Source organism: Crocodylus porosus, unplaced genomic scaffold (assembly GCF_001723895.1).
Source record: "Crocodylus porosus isolate Cpor-Errol unplaced genomic scaffold, CroPor_comp1, whole genome shotgun sequence".
NCBI lineage: Eukaryota > Metazoa > Chordata > Crocodylia > Crocodylidae > Crocodylus > Crocodylus porosus.
Genome location: NW_017728906.1, coordinates 175,570,438 through 175,591,015, shown reverse-complemented (window position 1 = coordinate 175,591,015; position 20,578 = coordinate 175,570,438). Strand labels below are relative to the sequence as shown.

Sequence of the window (20,578 nt, the reverse complement as noted above, 5' to 3'; positions counted from 1 at the left end):
CCATCACAGCCTGTAGTAGCTGTCAAGCCAGCCCATCCAATTGATTTTGAAAACCATCAGAGCCCAAACACATTTTGACAAGCAAACGTGTGGGATATTAGCAGAAGCAGAAACCAAAATTTGATTTTGAGAGTTCCAGGAGCCTGCAAAGGCAGTGGAGGCTTACTGTCAAGTGCTGACTGGCTGTGAATAAAACAGCTCTGGGAAGAATTAATGCTTCTAGATTATATGTGACAGATGCCCCTCACGCTAGGCTGACTTTCAGGCCACTCCATTTGAATTTTATTTGTGGGGGAGGGGAAAAAAATTAAGGATCAGAACCTAACCATTTCAAGATCATGTGTGATGGACTTTAAATTACTCTGACATTGTCAGGGCTTGTTACATGCATTTTCTTTTCAGAATAAATAGATACAATACAACCAAGTTGTCCTTTTATTGCAGCTAGGAAAAATGCCTTTGTAGATGGTAAATACAGTATTTCACATAAGAACGTTTATTTAAGATGAACAAACAAAGGAGGATAAAGAAAACTGGCACTCCTGAAATCATCAGTAGGGTTTCCTGTTAACGTGGCAGCTATACAACACTTCAGGTTGAAGCCCTACCAGGCTTCATAAAAATGTTTAGCTTATAATTCGTACCACAAAACCCAGAGAACTAATCCAGATTTTGTTTTGTTTTTTAAGTCATTAAGTCCATTTTTATGGCAAGAACATGCATCACTGAAAGTAAATGCACTGATTCCTAACAACTTCCACACACATTGAGCCAAACCTCCTTGGCTCTTAAATTGAACAGCAGCTGCTTGCTTTTCAGCATTTTTAAAAATCTGGTCACTATTTCATGTACCTAAACGGAGGTTTCAAAGCTTAACTTTGTACGTCTGTGTTCTAAAACACTGGCTCTAGGGTTCAGCGGGAGTTTTTGTACCAGTTCCCCAAATGGTGCACACTGGCCCAATTTGTCTCAATATCCCAGTTTACAATAGTAGAGGATCTTGCCTATGGGGTCAATGCAACAAGTAGGCCTGCTTACAATTTCTGCTGTATGGGAAATTTTGTCATTTTAATATTTGTTTTAATTTACAAATAGAATGAAATACTGGCTTTCAAACCACAGGAAATTACATTTCGAAGTTTAATCAAAATGATTAATCAAATGGTCAATCAAAATGATTTTTTTCAATTCTTTCTGTTTTGGCATTATATGTCATTTTTATTATAACATAAAGCACATTTCTTGATGAAATGGCAGCACAGGACCCAATCTGGGCACATGGGGCTGGCAGAGGCAATGCAAAGCCCAGTTCTGGTGTCCATCCTATACACCAGCCCTATGACACTCGTCTGGCCCATGGAGCCAAAAGGCTGAGCACCACTGCTTTAGTATGTAAAGTTGAAATAGGACTTAGCCATAAGTGACTGTCCATAGAATGACTTGCGTCAGAGGGTGGAAAAGGGCCATCGGGCTGAGCTAGAACAGACAAACAATGAGTATTCAAAGAACACAGCTGCACAGTATCTGGCAATGAATCAAATAAAAAGAATTTCTTCTACGATTCACTTTCAACTAGTTTCTAACCAAGACAGCAGTAATGTCTGCTTTGGCTTATTTTACTATACTGAAAGCTGCACACAAAAAATGTGCCTGTATAATACATGCAGTGGATGACTGCAAGTGCCAGTTACCTCTACATTACTTCCCACCATTGACCGCATGGATCCCCAAGAAGAAAGAAGGTAATTCAAGATGGAAGGGTATGGGGCATCATACTGGCCATCACCTTCCTAGCCATCCTACACGGTGAATCAGGGGAAAAACATCACAACACAAACGTGCCATTTAAGCTCAGGGGAAAGGGAATATACAAGGAAACAACTTTACTGCAGTTTTCTCTCTTAATCTAATCAAGGCCCATTGCATGGGTAGCATGCAGAAGTTTGGACTACCCAATCTGTGCTTACTGTATGCATTCAATCTGCTACCAAACCTTCCATAAGAAAATATTTTGCAACAGTGTTTGCAATAAAATATAAAAGGGATGTGGGAAAACTCTTATAACATGACTATTTTTCATGGAAAATTGAAGTATATCCTTAATGAATAGTTTATCCTTAAAGTTTTGAGTAGAAAGTGACAAAGCAATTTGAGAGAGTCAAATTCAGTGAAACAACAGGACCAAGTAATATCTACTGAAGGATTCTGTGAGAAGGGAAAAAACCCCACACCTTCTGACAAAGGAAGATAAAACAGTATATACACTTTAAAAACAATTGTTCTTGGAGATTGGAAATTCACTTTTATTCAAAAAGGATGATTATCCTAACAAGTTCCCATCTAACACTAAGAATCTAGTTAGGAATATGCTTATTCAAGTATTTTAATCTGGCATGGTCAAGCCAGCATGGTTTCTGAAGGAAAACAGTGTTTCTCTAACCTGTTACATGTTTTTGAAATAGTTAGTGAAATACTAACTGAAGGTGACCCAGTTGCCCAAATTCCTTGAATTTTCAAATAGCAAACAATTAAAAAAAAGAAGCATAGAAGGGGGGAAATGTTAACATGGAATAAAGAATAATTAAAAAACAGCAACAAGTGGCTAAATCTTCTTAATTTTATTCACCTGGACTAATATGTTACTTTTTAAGTAACCCCATTGACTTCAGCAAGACCCTTCATGGAGTAAGGTGCAATTCAACATGAATGAACCTTAATAAATGGTTGTGTTCAAGGAGGTGGGAAATGAACAATGAAGATCCCAGGGTAGTAGTCAGGAATTTAGTTATTTACAGGATATATTAATATTTTGGAAACATTAAACAGAATATGTTAAAATTTGCTAGTTATACAAAATTCCTCTAGTGAGAAGAATGTACTAAAATAATCTTAAGGATCTTCAAACTGTTTGTACAGCAAGTAAAACAATAGAGAATCTACCCAAGGGCAGATAAACTACTGCAATATAAATAATAAACTATAATGGAGACTAACCCACATCAGGGAACAGAACTCTTCAAATCATAGAATCACAGAGTCAGAGAGGACCTTAAGGATCCCATTGTGTAATTCCCTGCACCAATGTAGTACAGCTATTTCGAAACTATCCCTGTTCAAATGCTTAGACAGCCTTTTCTTGAAAACATCCAATGAAGAGTTCCTACAGCTTCCACAGGCAGTCTCTCTCTCTGCCTTACTGTTCTGACAGTAAAGATGTTTTCCTGAGATGTAAACTAAATCTACCTTGTAGCTATTTGAAACCACTGCTTTGTGGTTTGCCCTCTCCCTCTTCCTTAGAGCTGCCTTTCAAATAACTGAAAAAATGATCTCATGCCCTTCCTTAATCTCCCTTTCTCCAAGCTAAACGCCCCTAACTATCTCAACCTTTTTTGTTCAGCTTGCTTTACAAACCCCTTTATCACTTTTGGTACTCGCCTCTAAACCCTCTCCAGCTTTCTAATATCCTTCCTAAAATGGGAGCCAAGAACAGTACACAATACTCTAGGTCAGGCCAAAGCAGCACCCCAAATCCTTCTCAGCCACACTACTATCTTCCATTTGCACTAGCAAATTTGGTTATTCTTCCCTAGCTGTAGCACCAGGCATTCATGGGAGCCACCACAGCTGACCCAGCCCCTTCTGCCGCTGTAATCCAAGGCATGGACCCTAGCTGTTACACCGCTGCAAAAGGACAGAGGTGTTGGGGGCCAGACATGCTGAACTGACCATGGGTCCTGGGCTGCACATCACATGGAAATCCTGGAACATGCAGTCCACCAACCATACATTCGGCACAGGACCCCAGTGCCAAGTGACCCTCATAGGCCACAGAAGCCCTCCCCACCGTTGATCATATAGCATGAGCACCCCACCATCACTGCCACAAAAGCTGACCCCCACCGCTGACCCCAATGTCACACGCACACCATAATGGTGGCATCGATGCGCGAGGCACCAAGATGGCGAGCCCCACCCTGCTTCCCCGCAACCATCACAAAAGGGTAAAACAAACGCTGCCATACCATTACTTTCGTTATCAGAGCATCACCAACATTAGGTGAGGTCAGCTAGTCTGCAACGCCAAATAAGGCCGGGACGCAGAACCCTGAGAGGTGATAAGCGAAAACAGCCAGCTCACCATTGAGCACGTCACCTGAGTGATATAAGGGAGCGCACAGCCACACCCAAGCGAGGTCGTTCATCACCCGCTTCAATTATCACAAGGGACGCTAGCCTGATCACCTAGCTTCCACCTTCCGTTTGCGATTAGCAACCACCGAATGCCACTTCATTGCCGGCCCTGACACGATTAGCAGTCTACTTCTCTGCATCTCATTTCTCTCCTCAAAGCTCACTGTGAGTAAATAAACCTCTACCTTCAACTACTCTCTGTCTCCATGACTATCACCTCACCTCCAGTCTGTTCGGGCAACGTGAGCTGGACTCGCGTTAACCGTCCCATAGAGAGCTAATCGGCCCTTCTAACCCCACCGTTCCAGTCCCTTGCGGTGTGATCGGACAGCAGCATGACACCCAACATGGATGAGGCGCCCCCTGCCACTACCACTAGCACCACATGGGCAATCCCTCCCCGTGCCATACAAGCGACATGAGCACCCTCCGCTGGTACTGCTGCAAAGTTCAGCAAGATCACCACCCAGAGACTCTGGCCAACACAACAGCAGAAGGAACAATACATCTCAGCAGGAGCCTGCAGGCCATGTTATCCCCTCCCAGGCCAGATGCAGCCTACAAGCCACCAGCTAGACAGCCCTGGGTCAGTAAAATCTGAACATGCATATCAACATGCATATCAACATAAAGGCTTTATTAATCACAAGAAATAGATTTACTAATAAGTTAAAATATATTTAAAAAAAAAAAGAGAGAGAAAGACTGGATATAATATGGAGCACTGTAAGAAAATGACATCACCTCCTTACCCCAAACTTTACCTGGATTTTTGTGGAATTATTTTATTTATTATTTTAAGTATTGTCTCATTCTGGATTAGCATTTACAATTAGGGGCCCTGATTATAATCAATGCTTATGCAGCTGTTTATGTATATAAGCTACCCCAGTATGGTCAATGGGAACTTCTGCATGTCTAAAGCAAAGCAAGGTTTACTTTGCAGAATTAATGCCTTGGTTAGCGTATGTACACACCCAGAACACAGCAAAGATGAAGAAGGTTGCAAGATGGGCAGCAAACTGTTTAGCCATATGGCAGCAGTTCATATAAGAATTGCACTACAAATATTGTAAAAAGTTATAGACTGCAAGGTCTTTGTGGCAGGGCTGGTTGTTTGTTCTTCATGTGTTCAGTGCCTAAGGCAGTAGAGTCTCAGTTTACAAATGGTGCTCACAGGAACAAATATGATGCAAGCAATTAGTAATATTAAAAATGTGGTGCAGTGACCATGCATTTCTTATCTGCATGTAAAAAGCTGAGCACAATTATGGGCAGTGTATAAAAAATACCCTGTCTAGTAAAATAAAAATAAAGGGTTGACATCAAAGAGCAGTAAACTTACATCAAATAAAGGAAAATCTCTTTATATGAAGCTTGTAGTCAACCACTAGAATTTAGTGTCATGGAAAATGAGACAAACAATGCTCCCAGATTTTTTAAAGGACTGACAATGTTTATCAATGACATTTGCATCCGTGCAAGATAGCAAATGATATGGTTATTCAAACAGTGTAAATCAGTAAGCCTTGCTGTCTTGCACTGTTAGCTAACTGCATTATAGTAACAGTAGAAAACATGGGGTTTGGGAGCAGCAATTGTTGAGGGTACGTTTCTGGAATATCTGTTGCTAGCTCCTGCTGGAGGTAGAAGAGAGTCTGGTGACTAGAGCAATCAGATGTGAAAAAGTCTATGCTCTTATGCAATATTTTTTAAAGACCCTCATAATGAAAATTGTAACATTTTAAAAGCACTACGGTGACATAGGGGTCTTAGAGGATCATCTATTCCAAAGCAATAGGCAGTCCTAGGGAGGAGTGGGATGACCATTCAGCCCATAAAGTTCATTGATACACTCCCAAAGATTGCTGGTGAGGTCACTGGAGCTTGGCCCCAGTCCCAGCTTCTCAACACTGGTCTCTGGGAACAGCCACTGGGAACAAAGCCAAAGTTGTCTTGCCATCAGTCTTCCAAGTTAGCAGCACACTGAGTCAGATGAATAACGTGTGGGGAGGGTGTCTTCAGTCATATTGCCTATGGGGCAGACTTCTGTAGCCCTACGTCCACTGGGATTTGCACATTGAAATTAATTTAGATTTACCTTAATTTAGACAGGAATGTTACCCAAATACACACAGTACCTCTGTGGACTTCTACTGTCCATATTTATACCATAGGCAAACCTTAATTCATAGTTCACTATTTTCTAAAAGCCTGTAGAAATCAGAATCTATCCCATTCCCTTCTCTTCTTGCTTTTATATTTTCTAATCTTAGGCCCTGACCCCATGAAGAATAAAGTGCATCCTTGACTTTATGCAATAAGTACTCCCATTTGTTTTAACATCTGTGCACCTAGGGCAGAATTCTATTAAGCTTTGTGTCCCTAAATGGCACTTACACACAGCCACATAAGTGGTCTTCAGGCACTTATGTGTAACTTGCAATTCTATTACTCATGCAGCGTAATAAATCACAAAGGCTAGGTACAGACATTCAAAAAGCCTGAGGCAGAATTGACCTAAGGTTTTCTGTACATGGACTAGTTTAGATCAGTAGTGAACAGAACACACATTCTCCCTGTGGTGAGGGGTGTAAATCTTAGACTAGGTTCTGCCATTTTTAAACCAGTCTGTGTATGACATAGACTTGACTTGTGGAAAAGTTCATACTCAACCGTGAGGGATCACCGACCACGACGTGTGCCAGACTTCTGTTCTGTTATGGTTACAGACAGGTTTCCGATCACTTATATTAGTAAAAGTGTAATGTCTGTACCTGGCCAAATTGTACATAAGTGCCAAAAAACCCCACTTAATGTGGATGGAAAACATGACATTTAGGTGCACAAAACATAGTAGAATTTCACCCCACGTATGAAGTGAAGCATATGAGTGAGGTTTTGAGGAACTGAGACTTTACATTGCAAGTATTCTGGGGCTGAGACCTGGTCTTTCTTACCAAAATGCTGAATTAACAAAATATAATAGCAAATGGTATACTCATCTACACACAGAGCTGGCATTGAGACTAACAGAAGGCTCTTTTTTCAATTTGTCATTTTCACTTCAAGCCTATAAACGAAAATAGATAAGAAATCTAACTGATGCATTGCAACAAAGATAAAAGTGTCTCAAAAAGAAGTTGAAAGTTCTCTTCTGTATCAGAAAGCTTTTAAAATAACTCTTCTTTCTGAGCATGATCTGAGGAGCTCAAAAACTGAGGTTGACTTGTCTAGGTTTCCTTCTTTCTTTCAAACTAACCAGGTCTGAAAAGCATGAAGTCACTTCCCAGCTCAGAGTTTTCTAAAAAGCAATAAAAGCAAATAACTGAGGCTGTTGAATGGGAATGTAGTATAGTCCAGAAAAGAGAACAGTCTCATTGGTTGGTGATGCTCAGCCTTTCCCTGGTTCCATGGTTACAACAGAAAGATGCATTAGCAACCTCCTCCTACCTGGACTATTGTTTCCAGTTCCAGTTCAAGGTCTGTCTCAGGAGGCACTCCCAAACTTTATAAAGAACATTTAAGTTGCACAGGTTGTGGAAAGATGCTACAAGACATACTCAGATCTAAAAAACCAGCGTTACAGTAAGACACTAAAAATCTGTTAACTTTTTCCAAGAGGTGACTTTGACCAGGCACTTATACAAGTATCTACTTGACGGTCAAGTTTTATTAGCTTGAATACAATCAAGCTAATTTTATTAACTTCAATGATATTATGCTTGATTACACTCTAAATCCTTCATCACCTTCTGCCTCTTGCCACACAAATTCTAAATGTCCACTTCCTTGCCTGGATTGCTCTAATCTATCCTCCAGGCTTCTCATCTCTTCCCTGCCCCCAGCTGCTGCTTTCCCATCCCCATTAGTTCTTCCCAACTTCCCATTCACAGCCTCCTTGCCCACCAGTTCAGCATCCCAATCCCAGGTGATAATACAAATCTACTTAGCTCCCAGAGGCTCCCTGCTCTCTCTGTTCAAGTTTAATAGCTCAGAGGTGAAAGTTCTGAGAAAGTCTTGCTTAGCAGTGTATTTAATCATGCCTAATGACCTACAATGTAGCCAAATATGAATGGATTTCCAAAAGGGTTTCAAAAAGTACATTCTTGATCAACCACCACCAAACTTCAAAGTGTGGGATAGTAAGACATTTCCAAAAAAAATATATTACTACAATTTTTTTTAAACTTAGCAGGACATCAGAGTTTTCCCTTGACCTGTTCTCACAAACAGAAGATCAATTTTGTTTGAAGTGCCCCTCCTCAAAAAAAAAAAAAAAAAAAAAATCAAATAAAAGAAAAGAAAAAAAAAGAAATCAATCTGAGACAGACACCTGACATAGAAAATTTCATCCTAAGGCCTAGCAAAGTTATAAGCAATTTAAACAGTCTTAGGCTGAGTAGTACCAAATAGCCTTAATAAGATGTCATGCTATCAGACCTACCTTTAATAGGTGAGTGAATAATCAATCCTAATTGTGTATTGCAAAAAGCAGTGTTAAAAATGGCAATTATACACACAAGAAAAGGGCAATACATATATAACTAAAATTTAAAAAATTGTGGGTATTTAGGATCTGTCTCACAATTAATTCCCATCTTATATTTGAAACTGTTCCTCTTCATGGCCATTTAAACTGCCAAAAAGCAACTCCAAAACACTTTTCTTTACTTGGGAGAAATTCTGAAAAAAAACTAAGAATTAGAGTAATAGTTCTGACAGATATAATTGTCTAATTAAGAACCTTCTTTTTATGTGTACTAGTGTTTATAACATTGTATTTCTGTAATATTAGAATTCTAATAACTTCTGGCATCCTGACAACACGTATTGCTTCCCCAAAGGACAGACAGTCTGAGTTATAATGAGTACTGAACTTGTGCACACAGAAAAATCTCTTTCAAAGTCCGTGGACATTTTACCTTTGCATGACAGTGAAAGCTCCAACCCCAATTCTCATTAATATTAAGATCCTTTCATGCTATAGTAGTAAAGTAAAAAGGCCTTAAAGTGCATAGAACTATGTCCACATTGAAACTACTTTCTTACTACCAGAGCAGTGTAAGAAAACCTTAACACAAATGGGAATAAAGCCTTCAGACTCCAAAAGGCAAAATGCAACATTTCCTAAATCTGTTCAAGATACTGGTTAATCTTTTTTCCCCTTAAAACTAACCAGAAATAAAACAACCATAAGGAAAAATGCCTTATCCTCCTCAGGAATGATTTTCAACAAGTTTGAAAGCAAATTAAAAAAGAAATCTCTATGGGTTGCAATTCTGCTCCTTGACAGAACAAGCTGTCTAGGAAAGATAGGCAGATATACTCCATTGGGAAGAGAACCTGCCATTAGGCTGATTCAAAAGCAGCCATGACTGTGCCCTTGGGTAAGAGCTCAGAGCTAAGATCACTGACTGCCTTAAACAAAATTACATTCATTGTAACTATGGCATGAGTGAGTTTCAAGAAAAGTTCTGCAAAATAAATTCCCTTTGGTTTTATATATATTGAAGTAGGTCAATTCATATGCATTGGGAACCTGAGAACATTAGAAAACATGTAGTTAAGAGAAAGCTGCAATGAAAACTTGTTTATAGGTACAAACAGAGCAGCACCAAAGGGGGACCTGGAGATATTACTATGGTCAGATTTCCAAGAGAACTGCACCCTCGACATTCACTTAACTTTGGAGTTCTTCTGAAAATCTGGCCCAGAATAGAAAATTTGGCCTAAATGGAAGCTGAACACTTTCGTCATTTCCAGACAAGCATGGCTGTGTGATATGTGGTGGCACAGACCCACCTGTGGCACCACACATTCAGGTGGTCTTACATGCGACACTGCTATTTGTCCCATGGGAAACATGCACCCCTACATGGGGACACAGCCCTACTGTTCATATTATTATCCCCAGGCACTGAGAGGGCTAACCAACTTAAAAATATTTGTACCATCACACAGACAAGCACATGCTCCTTTTAGGTGAGGAATTCTCTTATGATTGAACAACATTAGAGCTTTCTGCGTCAAGACTGCCATAACTTATAGTACTAGTTAACTATATTTGTGAAGTGAGAGAGGCATGGAGAGTCCTAAACCTTCCAAATATTTATTTAGGCTATATAAGATCAGCAACTAACCTTCCTAACACTGGATAACCCATTGAAAAGGCATTCCTCAATAAATGACTTACTTATCAGTGTTATTACAGTAAAGTGGAACTGAAATTAAGGATTGGACATGGGCGGCATTAAGTCAAACTAAAGCATTAGGAATTTTACTAAAATTTACACTATTCAGTAACTGAAAATTTTCTTAATGGCAGCACAATTATTTGCTATAACTTCACACACCCAGTTTATAAACACAGTAGGCTGAGATTCACCCTTCTGAAGAATTTAAGTGCATTGAGTGTTTAAATGAGTTTTCTATGGTATATAAGCCTTGAGCTTTTTCACACTGATTAAATAAATAATCCTTCCCCAACAAATCCTGTTCAAATGTAATGCTTACCTTATCTTTATTTTCAGAGCCAGAAGCCTCAAGTTTGGTCCGAATCACAAATGGGGTTGATAATCTCAGGAGGACTCGTTCAAATGTGGCACTGATCTTCGGCGAAACTATGTCAAAGCAGTCCTGGAATTTCAATGTTTTGTGAACGTCACATCTGAGCTGTTTCCTAAGACCTTCCCCAAGCTGGAGAACCAGCATGTTGGGATCAAACATCAGATGGAAGGGAAAAGCTCTGCAGAAGGTGCTGATGCTTATCCTCAGGTCTGAGGGGGACTGGGACGTTCCTAGTGGAAGTGTTTTTGTGATATTTGCATTTTCACGTTCCTTGATAAGAAAAGTAAGACTGCTGCAGTTACCAGGGTTTGACCCCTCTGAGCACAATTTATCATTAGTGATTTGTTCCACTTCCACTTCCAAATGGTAAATCTTTTTTGCGGCCGCCTTTATCATCCCCATCATTGCAAATCCAACAATATGATGTGGGTGAAAGTACTGGAGCATAAGACTGCCTTCAGGAAGCTCTTTGCATAGGAAAGAAGGGGATTCCAGAGTGGCCTGTCTTCCAAATGAAGTTCTAATGTGCTCCAGCAATGCATCAAAACCATTGAAGAAGTCCTGCAAAGTGCCACCTACAGCTCGAAGAACTCTTTCATTTTCATCAAAGCAGATATTGAAGAATTCCTCCCCAAATTTTTCTTGCATTTCTTCAAACTTCAAACCTATGAGGCAATGATAAACATATGTCATCAATGTGGTATAACAGTTAGACATTATTTTCTATTTTGTCAGCAATGTTGTGTTACAGCTGCATAATATTTTCCACTTTAATTCTGTATTTCCACAGGGGTTCCAGTCACCAGTATAGGGTTTCTGCCCTAGTCTCTTCTAAATTTCACCTGATGTTTCTAAGTCACCCTCTCCATCCCATGCCTCACTCCTTTTGGGCTGCCCTCTTGCTATTCATCTTCCTTCCTCACTCCTCTGTTCCACTTCATGTACCAGTGATAATTTGACAGTTTGGCTTTTTAACTTCTTCTCATCCTTACTGGAAACCAGAGAGCCCTGGAATCATCCCATGTTTTACATCTTACTCACTACCACATTATGCAACCATCCTTTGACCGAGGCTGGTAAAGCAGGACTTTGTTTGAGAATCCATTACTACTGCTCATGAACTGGACAATGGGGTCACTAATATTCCCTTTCATTGCCTCTGAAATCCACTTTTTGTGCCTACCAACTTGAGGAATGAAAAATGTGGGACATGGAATCAAATGCACATTTTCCACCAAACTATCCCAAACCCTACAACTAAACAATCAGATATGCCTCTCCTGCAGTGGTTCTCAACTGAGGTGCTGGGTAGACCAGGAAGCAGCTGCAGAAGAAACCCCTCTGCCACAGCTCCTCCCAGCCTGCCTAGTAGACCCCCTCCTGGAAACAGAGGCACGTGGAACAATCCTGTGTGGCTGCAGCTGAGTGACCAAGGCATAAGCCTTGGGCACTGACTATGGGAGGTCAATGGAATGGAGGGGTGGGGAGGCCCTCTCTCAACTTGTCATATATGATTAGTATACCTCTGCCTTCTGTGCCCAAATGCAGGCATGTGTGGTTTGTGGCACTGCAAACATCTTTGTAGCAACACAAAACACACATGTTGTACATTAAACTGTGTGTGGTGCACTGCAGCGAAATTTGCTATTGGGATTTCCCAGTAGATATATTTTCCCTGATGTAGCAGTGTGAGGGGGACAACTTCAAGGCAAACCTCATAATTTTACAAGCATTCGATTATAACAAATTTATCAATTTCCAGCTGTAGAGTCTAATTATTGGGGTCATCTTATATTCAAATTAACACTGTATCTTTGTTGTTGGAAGAGATGGAAGAGTAAAAGAGTCGTTCTCACCTGGGGTGAAACCAAATTCACAAAAACTATGGAGAAAACATCTCTAAAAAACTTAAGAACCATTGTTCTACTGATTATATTTACTCTGTAGCCATGATGTAAGATAGTCTCAGACTCTTAAAATGTCTTCTTGTACACATATAAAGAGTTGTTGGAGAATAAAATGGAATATTTGCATTTCTCTGTGTTGCTCAAGGCTGAGAGCACATCCCAGTGGCTAATGGTTGGCCAGCAATGTGACAACTGGAAACAGATGTTAGATCTCCTTAAGCCCCCATCACAGTCATCTAAGTCTTGATTTACAAAGATGACAAAGTGGATACAGGCAAAGAAAATGCCATCAGTGCAAAGCTAGATCTCTGACTGACAACGTATATCAAATGTTGTTTTGGCTTGACTGCATCTATTTTAAAAGAAAACTTGGATAATTCTATTTAAGATTACTACTGAACATCTTCATCTCTGCTATTTTTGAGGATGCTTTTGTAAGCATAATTTGCATTTAAACATGGTATATCATGCTACACATATAATTTATAGAACTATAGGACAAGTCCCAGCTATGAGAGAAGAAAACAATAATAAATAAATAAATAAATAAATAAATAAATAAATAAAATCAGTATTCTTTTCATATGATTTACCAAGTGTACATCCAATAATTGTGTACAAAGGAAATAAAATAAACTAGGTCTTGTGTCTAAAAAACTGAACTCCAGTATATAAAAATGTATTACAGATAAGTGTAATATAAACCAGTTCAACTCATGAAAGCTAGTCCTAAATATCCCAATAGTAACGAAGAAAACAATCATTTATGCCCTCAGGGCATGAATCAGGTTATCATCATAACATACATTCATCATGCCTTAAGATGGCTTTGATATCATGCCTTAAGATAGCCAGTTGATTGCTAAAAAATTTCATACAGTTTACATGGATAAATTTTGAGCAACAACAAAATTTACTAGTTTCATACATAACAGCATAATAGGGCACAGCAACATATTCTAACCTTTTGTTTGCAGGAAGAAAAAAATTCTGATCATTTCAAGGAAGTTTCTGAATAAGTACCCATCTATAATTGTATATGTTTGTTATTTCTACAGAACCTTTTATCCAAGAATTCCAATGTGGCCCACAAGTGCTCTACAAACATTTCATGCAAGAATCCATTTTCCCATCAGTTTAAAAACTCATAACACAGCACAACAGTTCAGGACTGAACATGAAGAAAAATACTTTATGCAGGAGAATTAAGAAATAAATTTGAATGGGTATAATAATGTAACTAACTGCACTGCAGTGTATCCATAAATCTAGGTTAGCAGCCTTACTATTTAAAAAAATTATCATCATGCAGAAGGTAGTGCAGGGTTGGGATCTTTAATCTTTCAACAAATGGTCAGAAATGTGGTTGTGTGTCTAATCCAAAAGAAAGCACACTACTGGCCAGTATCATGACTCAAAGGAAGCATCCCAACTACTAGGTCACTATCACTTCTGCAAAACATAGTCCTCTAACTTCATTCATCTGAGAGCTGGCTCCATGTAATGAGGGTTATTTTATGCAATTCATTTCAGTGGTATGAGTACAGTATATGCCATTTTAGTCCTAAAATTGGCAGATTTACACCAACACAAAATGAAGTAATGTAGCAGTACATCAGACATACAGAAACATAGAAATGGTCTAAATGGACCAAGCCGGTCGTCTACTCAGTCTTTTATACAAATGACGCATAGGAAGAAATTCTTCTCAATTCTCATGAGTTAAAAGCTTATGCCCTGAAACACTCCCTTCCAAAATGTTTTACTGTATTTCTTACTATTGTAATTCTAAATGATTTTATTATCCAAACCAACGTTAAAGAAAAACAATCCATTTTTCAGTCCTAACAAGTTCTTGGTCTTCGTAACATCAGCTAGCATGGAGTTCCACAGGCTGTGTGCATATAGTGTTATACAATATTTCTCTACTAGTTTTAATTTTACCACTTTTTCAGTTTCAGTAACAGAATAGACCAAAATAGAAGTAATAAAGTTAACAATTCTATATACGTTTCTTTTATCCTATCTTATCATCATCAACTTATCCCTTACCTTTTTGAAGAGTCCCACTCTTTTTAATCTCTTAAATGGTAGTGGCATATTTTTGCCCTTAGGCCTATGTACAGATTTAAGAAAAAAATGTCAATTGCCACTTTTATGTTAAGCCAGATCAGATCAGTGGTCCATCTGCTAAGTCATTCTCTCCCAACAATGGCTGGTATCAGATGCTATAGAGAAATGTGTGAAATCTAATCAACAATTACAAAAAAAAAAAAAAAAACAACCCCCCAACTTCCCCTTAACAATAACAGTTAGTTTATACAAAAATATGAGGGCACTAAAATTCACCTAGATATTTTTTATTATGTACATAAAAATATGATTTTAAAGAAAATGCTCCTGAACGCTTTGCCTTAGTGAGATACCATTTACTAAATTGAGAATCCAATTATTTAATTGTTATATAAAACTACATATTCAAATGTTTAGAAGTTCAATTATATTGAGTATTTTGTATTTCTTTTTCTTGCCTTCTAATAATGGGCAAAGAACTCCAGGCTGCTTTTATTTATATTGTGCATTTTCACATGCCTCCATCATGTCTTCTCTCTGAACTGAAAATCTTTTCTAGCTCTTTTTGTAGGAAATTGTGTTCATTTTTTTACCCTTCTCTGACTATTCTGCTCTAATATTTTTCCAAAGGGTGACCAAAATCGAAGGCAGTATTTAAGATGTGAGCTAACCCTCTGCTCAGTTAATGTCATTAGCATATTTTCAGTGCCATTCTCTCTCAAAGCTAACACTTTGATTTTCTCTTTGACCCACAATTTCACATTGATATAACATTTTTGTTTAATGATTCACAATATCTTTCTGAGTGGCTAATATTAATTACGCTGCAGTCCATCTGTATGCATGTACATGTCCACTGGGAATAAACTTGCAACTTTCTGCATAGACTTTCACGTAGCACACAGCTCTTAGGTCTTCTGAAGAGTAATATCCTATTAGCACTAATTAGGCAGAACTCCTCATTGGTTTCAGTAGAAAAGTCTGATGAAAGAGAGAGCGAGATGATATAACCAAAATCCTCTTCACATGCTTTCTCATCTAATCTAAAGAATTTAGCATTAGAACTTTGAGTGACTCCTCCACCCAGTCTCTCAGGTCATTAATCAGCATCTTAGGTAATCTTCATCCTAGTTCATATCTTTGAAATACCAGAGTTTTAATTTTCTTCCACTTTGAAAATGAATCTAAGCTGTTTTCACTGATCAGTTTTATACCTGGCAACAGTACCTCAGGGAATCAAATGCAGATTATATATTATTGGCACCTGTTGTCTTCATGATTCACTCTTTAAAGATAAATGGATGAGCTATAATCTGCCCTGGCCTACTGAATGATACTGGGAGAGACACTTTATCTGTGTGTTTTATTTGCCCCATCTGTAGAGACAGAATGTAGATATTAGCATCCCTTGTAAAGAGCTGCAGGGTTTACAGACAAAAAGTTATATTATTTTGCTGACTCCATCACAAAAGTATTATAGCACAAAAATAAAAGCATCAGAGAAGAGCAACAAAAAGAAGAGCCACAGAAAGAATTTCATATGAAGAAAGCTAGAGAGCGAGGCTAAGTATAGACAGTCAAAAAGCCCAAGGCTGAATCAATTCAGTCTTCACAGGTTAGTCAAGACTGCATGGACTGAGCAATTGAACAGACCTTCACTTTTGATTCCAGAAATACAGTCACATGCCTGCAGTGGCCCAGGCCAGAATCCACAGGGGGGCGGCACTAGAGAATACCTCCCTGCTCAGCTGGAGAAGACATCTTGGATTAAGGCTAGCCCACCTACTGGGCAAGGAGGTGGGTGGGAGGTGCAAAGCATGTGCGGGAGGTGCAAAGCATCCTGGAATGCTGGAGAACTGTAAATTAACTTGAATCTGGAAGGGACCTGGGACAGAAGTTCAATAAATCAATTTAACCTAAATCAGTTATGTCTGATACTACAGCCATCCAGGTTTATCTTAAATTGGTGTATATCAGAAGCAGTTTTGAAAGCAGTTTATGTGTACTGAACTTCTGTTGTTTTACAGATTTGAACCAATTTCTGAGCACCTATACCAGTTTGTATGTAATTTCTGTCCTTAGTCAAAGAGGACAAAAAGGGCATAAAATGATGGCTATTAAAGGAGATCAGTTGGGAGTTTTTTTCTTTGCCCTCTGAAAAAAGCGCTGATAAGAGCTATTCTGATTCTTTAACAAATGTGTCTAAAAGGCTGGTGCACAAAAAATAAAGAATGAAAGAAAAGCTCTAGCACTGCGTGCATAATTTTGGACCAGGCCCTGCTTTAGTAAAGCACATGTTGAAGTGTTTTGCTGAAACAGAGTGTGAGCAGATAACTTAACCCTTGTTAGGAAACGCTGTTGTCTCCCTTTTCTTCTCAGCAACCCTGGAAATCCATTTGGCCTATTTGGCCACAGATCACACAGAAGAAATTACAGCTTATCCATTTATTGTTGAAGAGTGAATCATGGAGATGACTGCTGCCAATAATATATAATCTAGTGGTCCACATCTGACCCCTCAATCTTCATGAATATATATACACACACTATCTGAGATACCTTTAAAAAGAGTCCAGAAGTGTCATCTAAGGATTAGTAAGGTTGGGATTCAATTTGTGGTTCTAACATTCATATAAAGAATAAAACCTCTCTCTTCTTATGTACCAAAAGTTTCTTGGGTATCTTTGATTAAATATAGATGTCAAGTGTTTACTCTAAAACACAGATCTCTGCTCTACCTGATAAAGGTTCAGATTAAATTAGAGATTCCAGGGTACTGTTTAAATATATCAGGGACAACTATCACTGTGTTTTCTTACATGAAACACATCCTTTGATATAATACATACCTTGGTTTTGAAATGCAGAAAGAAAGATTTTTCCAGAGTTATAGCTACATAGAGGGGCAGAGCCTTACCTTCAGTTAGCTCACCCTCCCTTTCCCACTTAACTAAAGCTGAAATAGCAAAAGAGAAACCAGAAGCAGGTAGCAGACAGTAAAACTGCTGTTTAAAATGTTTGATTGGTGGGACATCAAGCCCATAAAAAAAAAAAAAAAAAAAAAAGTTTGTTAACCCTGTTGGAGTGAAAAACAAACAGCCACTAAGTCAACTACCTCTCCCAGCTGCTTGAATAGTAATACAACAGCTACTGAGTTTTTAGTTGTAGCCATGTTGGTCTAAGGACAAAAGCAGCAAAGTTCTTTGAGTAGATGCAATCTTTCATTAGACCAACTGAGTAGTTGGAAAAAAGAGTTTTAGGTAAGCTTTTGGGCAAAATAACCCTTCTTGAGGCATAGGGAATCTCTGGTGGTCTAAGACTCCAAGGTATGAGAGAAGCTAAAAGTGTGACAAAGCATCAGTGAAAATGTAAATAGGTAGAAATTAGAAAGACAAAAAGATAAAGTAAGCAAGGGAGGGGGAATAAACCAGGGTGGGGAGGTGGGCTAAAAGATGACAACAGTGATAGAGTACAAGGTAGGGGGAAAAAAAGGCCGTGTCTGTGAAAAGGAAATAGTTGGAGATCAGGAAAACAGGAATGAGAGAAGCTAGAAGTGTGACAGGATGTCAGTGAAAATATAAATTGGTAGAAATTAGAAAAAATGAAGAGGTAAAACAGGGAAAGGAGGAGAAAGCAGGAGAAAGAGGCCAAAGTGAAACACTACAGTGATGATAATACAAAGCAAAAAGAGGCTCTCAGTGAAAAAGGAAAATACTTGGAAAGCAGGAAAACAAAAGGCAGAAAAGTAGGAGAGGAGAAAAGGTGTGGGAAAAGAAAAATGTAAGAGGTCAGGTACCTGGTGAATCAGATGTCAGGCAGGTTGTGATGTGTCATAAATCTAGTGTCTAGATCGAGTCCCTGATGTTTTTTTTGTATCCACTAGATTTATGAAGTAAAATTCATAGGTTCATCTATGAAAAGGTGTTTTGTAAGTTGAGGATTAGAATCGAGAGATTGGTTAGGGAGAGACTGTCCTGTAAGAAGTGTGCTCCCACAAGCAATTGGGTATTCTTGTCTTTGATAAATTGTCGGTGTGTTCATTCCGGTGCACAGTTGCTGTTTGGTTTCTCCTACTTATTTTCCATTAGGACGTTTAGTGCACTAGATAAGATATTACATTTCTGGAGGTGCAGGTGTAAGATCCAGGAGTGGTGATGGTTCTGTTGTAGGATGTAATTATTGTGGGGATGGTGGAGATGTGTTGGCAGGTTTTGTACTTCTTGTCCTGACATGGTCTGCAGCCACTGGGTGTGGCTTAGGTCACAGGGAGTTAGCTTATGGTGATCAGGTTAGCAAGGCTCAGTGCTTGTTTAAAAGGCTAGGATGGGTGGTTCTGGAAAAATCTCTTTAACAATGGGGTCTTCTAGTATTGGTTTCAATTGTTTGACGATTTTCCATGTAGGTTCCAGGGAAGGGTGATATGTCATAAGTAATGGTGTGCGATTTGTGGGAGTTTTCTTTTTGTACTGCAGCAAACCTTCATGTGGTATCTGGGTGGGTCTTTCAAAAGTGCAATCTCTGAGAGACAGAGACAGAGACAACTTGTTGGCTGAAGGCCCTTTTGAGATTTGTGAGGTGGCAACCATGGGTCTTCTCCTTGCTGCAAAATTTGGCGGCACCAGAGAGCTTGGCTCTAAATTACAGCTTTCTTGGTGTGTTTAGGTTGCTCTCTCAGTTCTGTCCTCAAAGGAATTTACAAAACACCTTTTGTAGGTGAGCTTACAAACTTCACTTCATAAGTCTACTGGATACAAAAACCAGGGACTCAATATAGACACTGGATTTAAGCTACATTACAACCTGCCTGACATCTGATTCACCAGGTACCTGACTTTTTACATTTTTTTCCTACACCTTTTCTCCCTTCCTGTCCACTACTTTTCTGCCGTTACTTTTCCTGCTTTCCAACTATTTCCTTTTTCACTGACAGCCTCTTTTTACCTTGTATTATCATCACTGTAGTGTTTCCCCTTGGCCTTGTTTTGTCCTGCTTTCTTCCCCTTTTACTTGTTTTACCTTTTGTTTTTCTAATTTCTACCAATTTATGCTTTCACTGACATCCTGTCAGCCTTTAGCTTCTCTCATTCCTGTGTTTCTGATCTCCAACTATTTCCTTTTTCACAGACAGCCTTTTTCTACCTTGTATTTTATCATTTTTGTCTCCCTTTGGCCTTTTTCACCCTACTTTCTTCCCCTCCCTTGCATTTTGCCTTTCTAATTTCTACCCACTTACATTTTCACTGATAAGTTGCCACAATTACAGCTTTTCTCATACCTTGGAGTCTCAGACCAGCAGAGATTCCCTATGACTGAAGAAGGATGACTGTGCCCCAAAGCTTACCTAAAACTCTTTTCCAACTACCCAGTTGGTCTAATAAGAGATATCACATCTACTCAAAGAACCTTGCCTGCCAATACAAGAGCTACTGCATTGTGAAGCAGGAATCAAAGCAGGCTGCTTCTATCCCAGTCAGAAAATCAGTTTCCCCACTTAATACACCCCCCTCCCCCATCTTTAGGGGCTGATTTTTTTTTTGGCGGGGGGGGGGTTGACCAGCTGAAGTGCCACTAACATTCTATAAAACGCTGACCTAACTAGAGTATAAAAAATAATTATATCATCACACAGGGAACCCAGAGAACTTTTTGGTATTTTTTTTTATTAGTTGGGTATAAATATAGTAAGAAAATCCCACACATTTACCATATACTTTTAAATATAAATTTCACACAGCTGTACCCCTGTATTAACTTTACTTTGTAGTAGCATCATACCTAGATACATGTCTGATGTAATGAAATAAATATATAGTTGACATAAACATGAATTTGGGCTT

The 20,578-nt window shown here is 38.9% G+C and overlaps 1 protein-coding gene across 1 annotated transcript in view; it reads right to left on the bottom strand.

Moving 5' to 3' along the window:
- Positions 1–20,578, bottom strand: part of GUCY1A2 (guanylate cyclase 1 soluble subunit alpha 2) — a 260,844-nt gene that overhangs the window by 204,042 nt on the left and 36,224 nt on the right. The window contains exon 5 of the mRNA XM_019528531.1: positions 10,708–11,426. Coding sequence (XP_019384076.1) covers positions 10,708–11,426 — 719 coding nt within the window. The remainder of the gene's footprint in view (positions 1–10,707; positions 11,427–20,578) is intronic.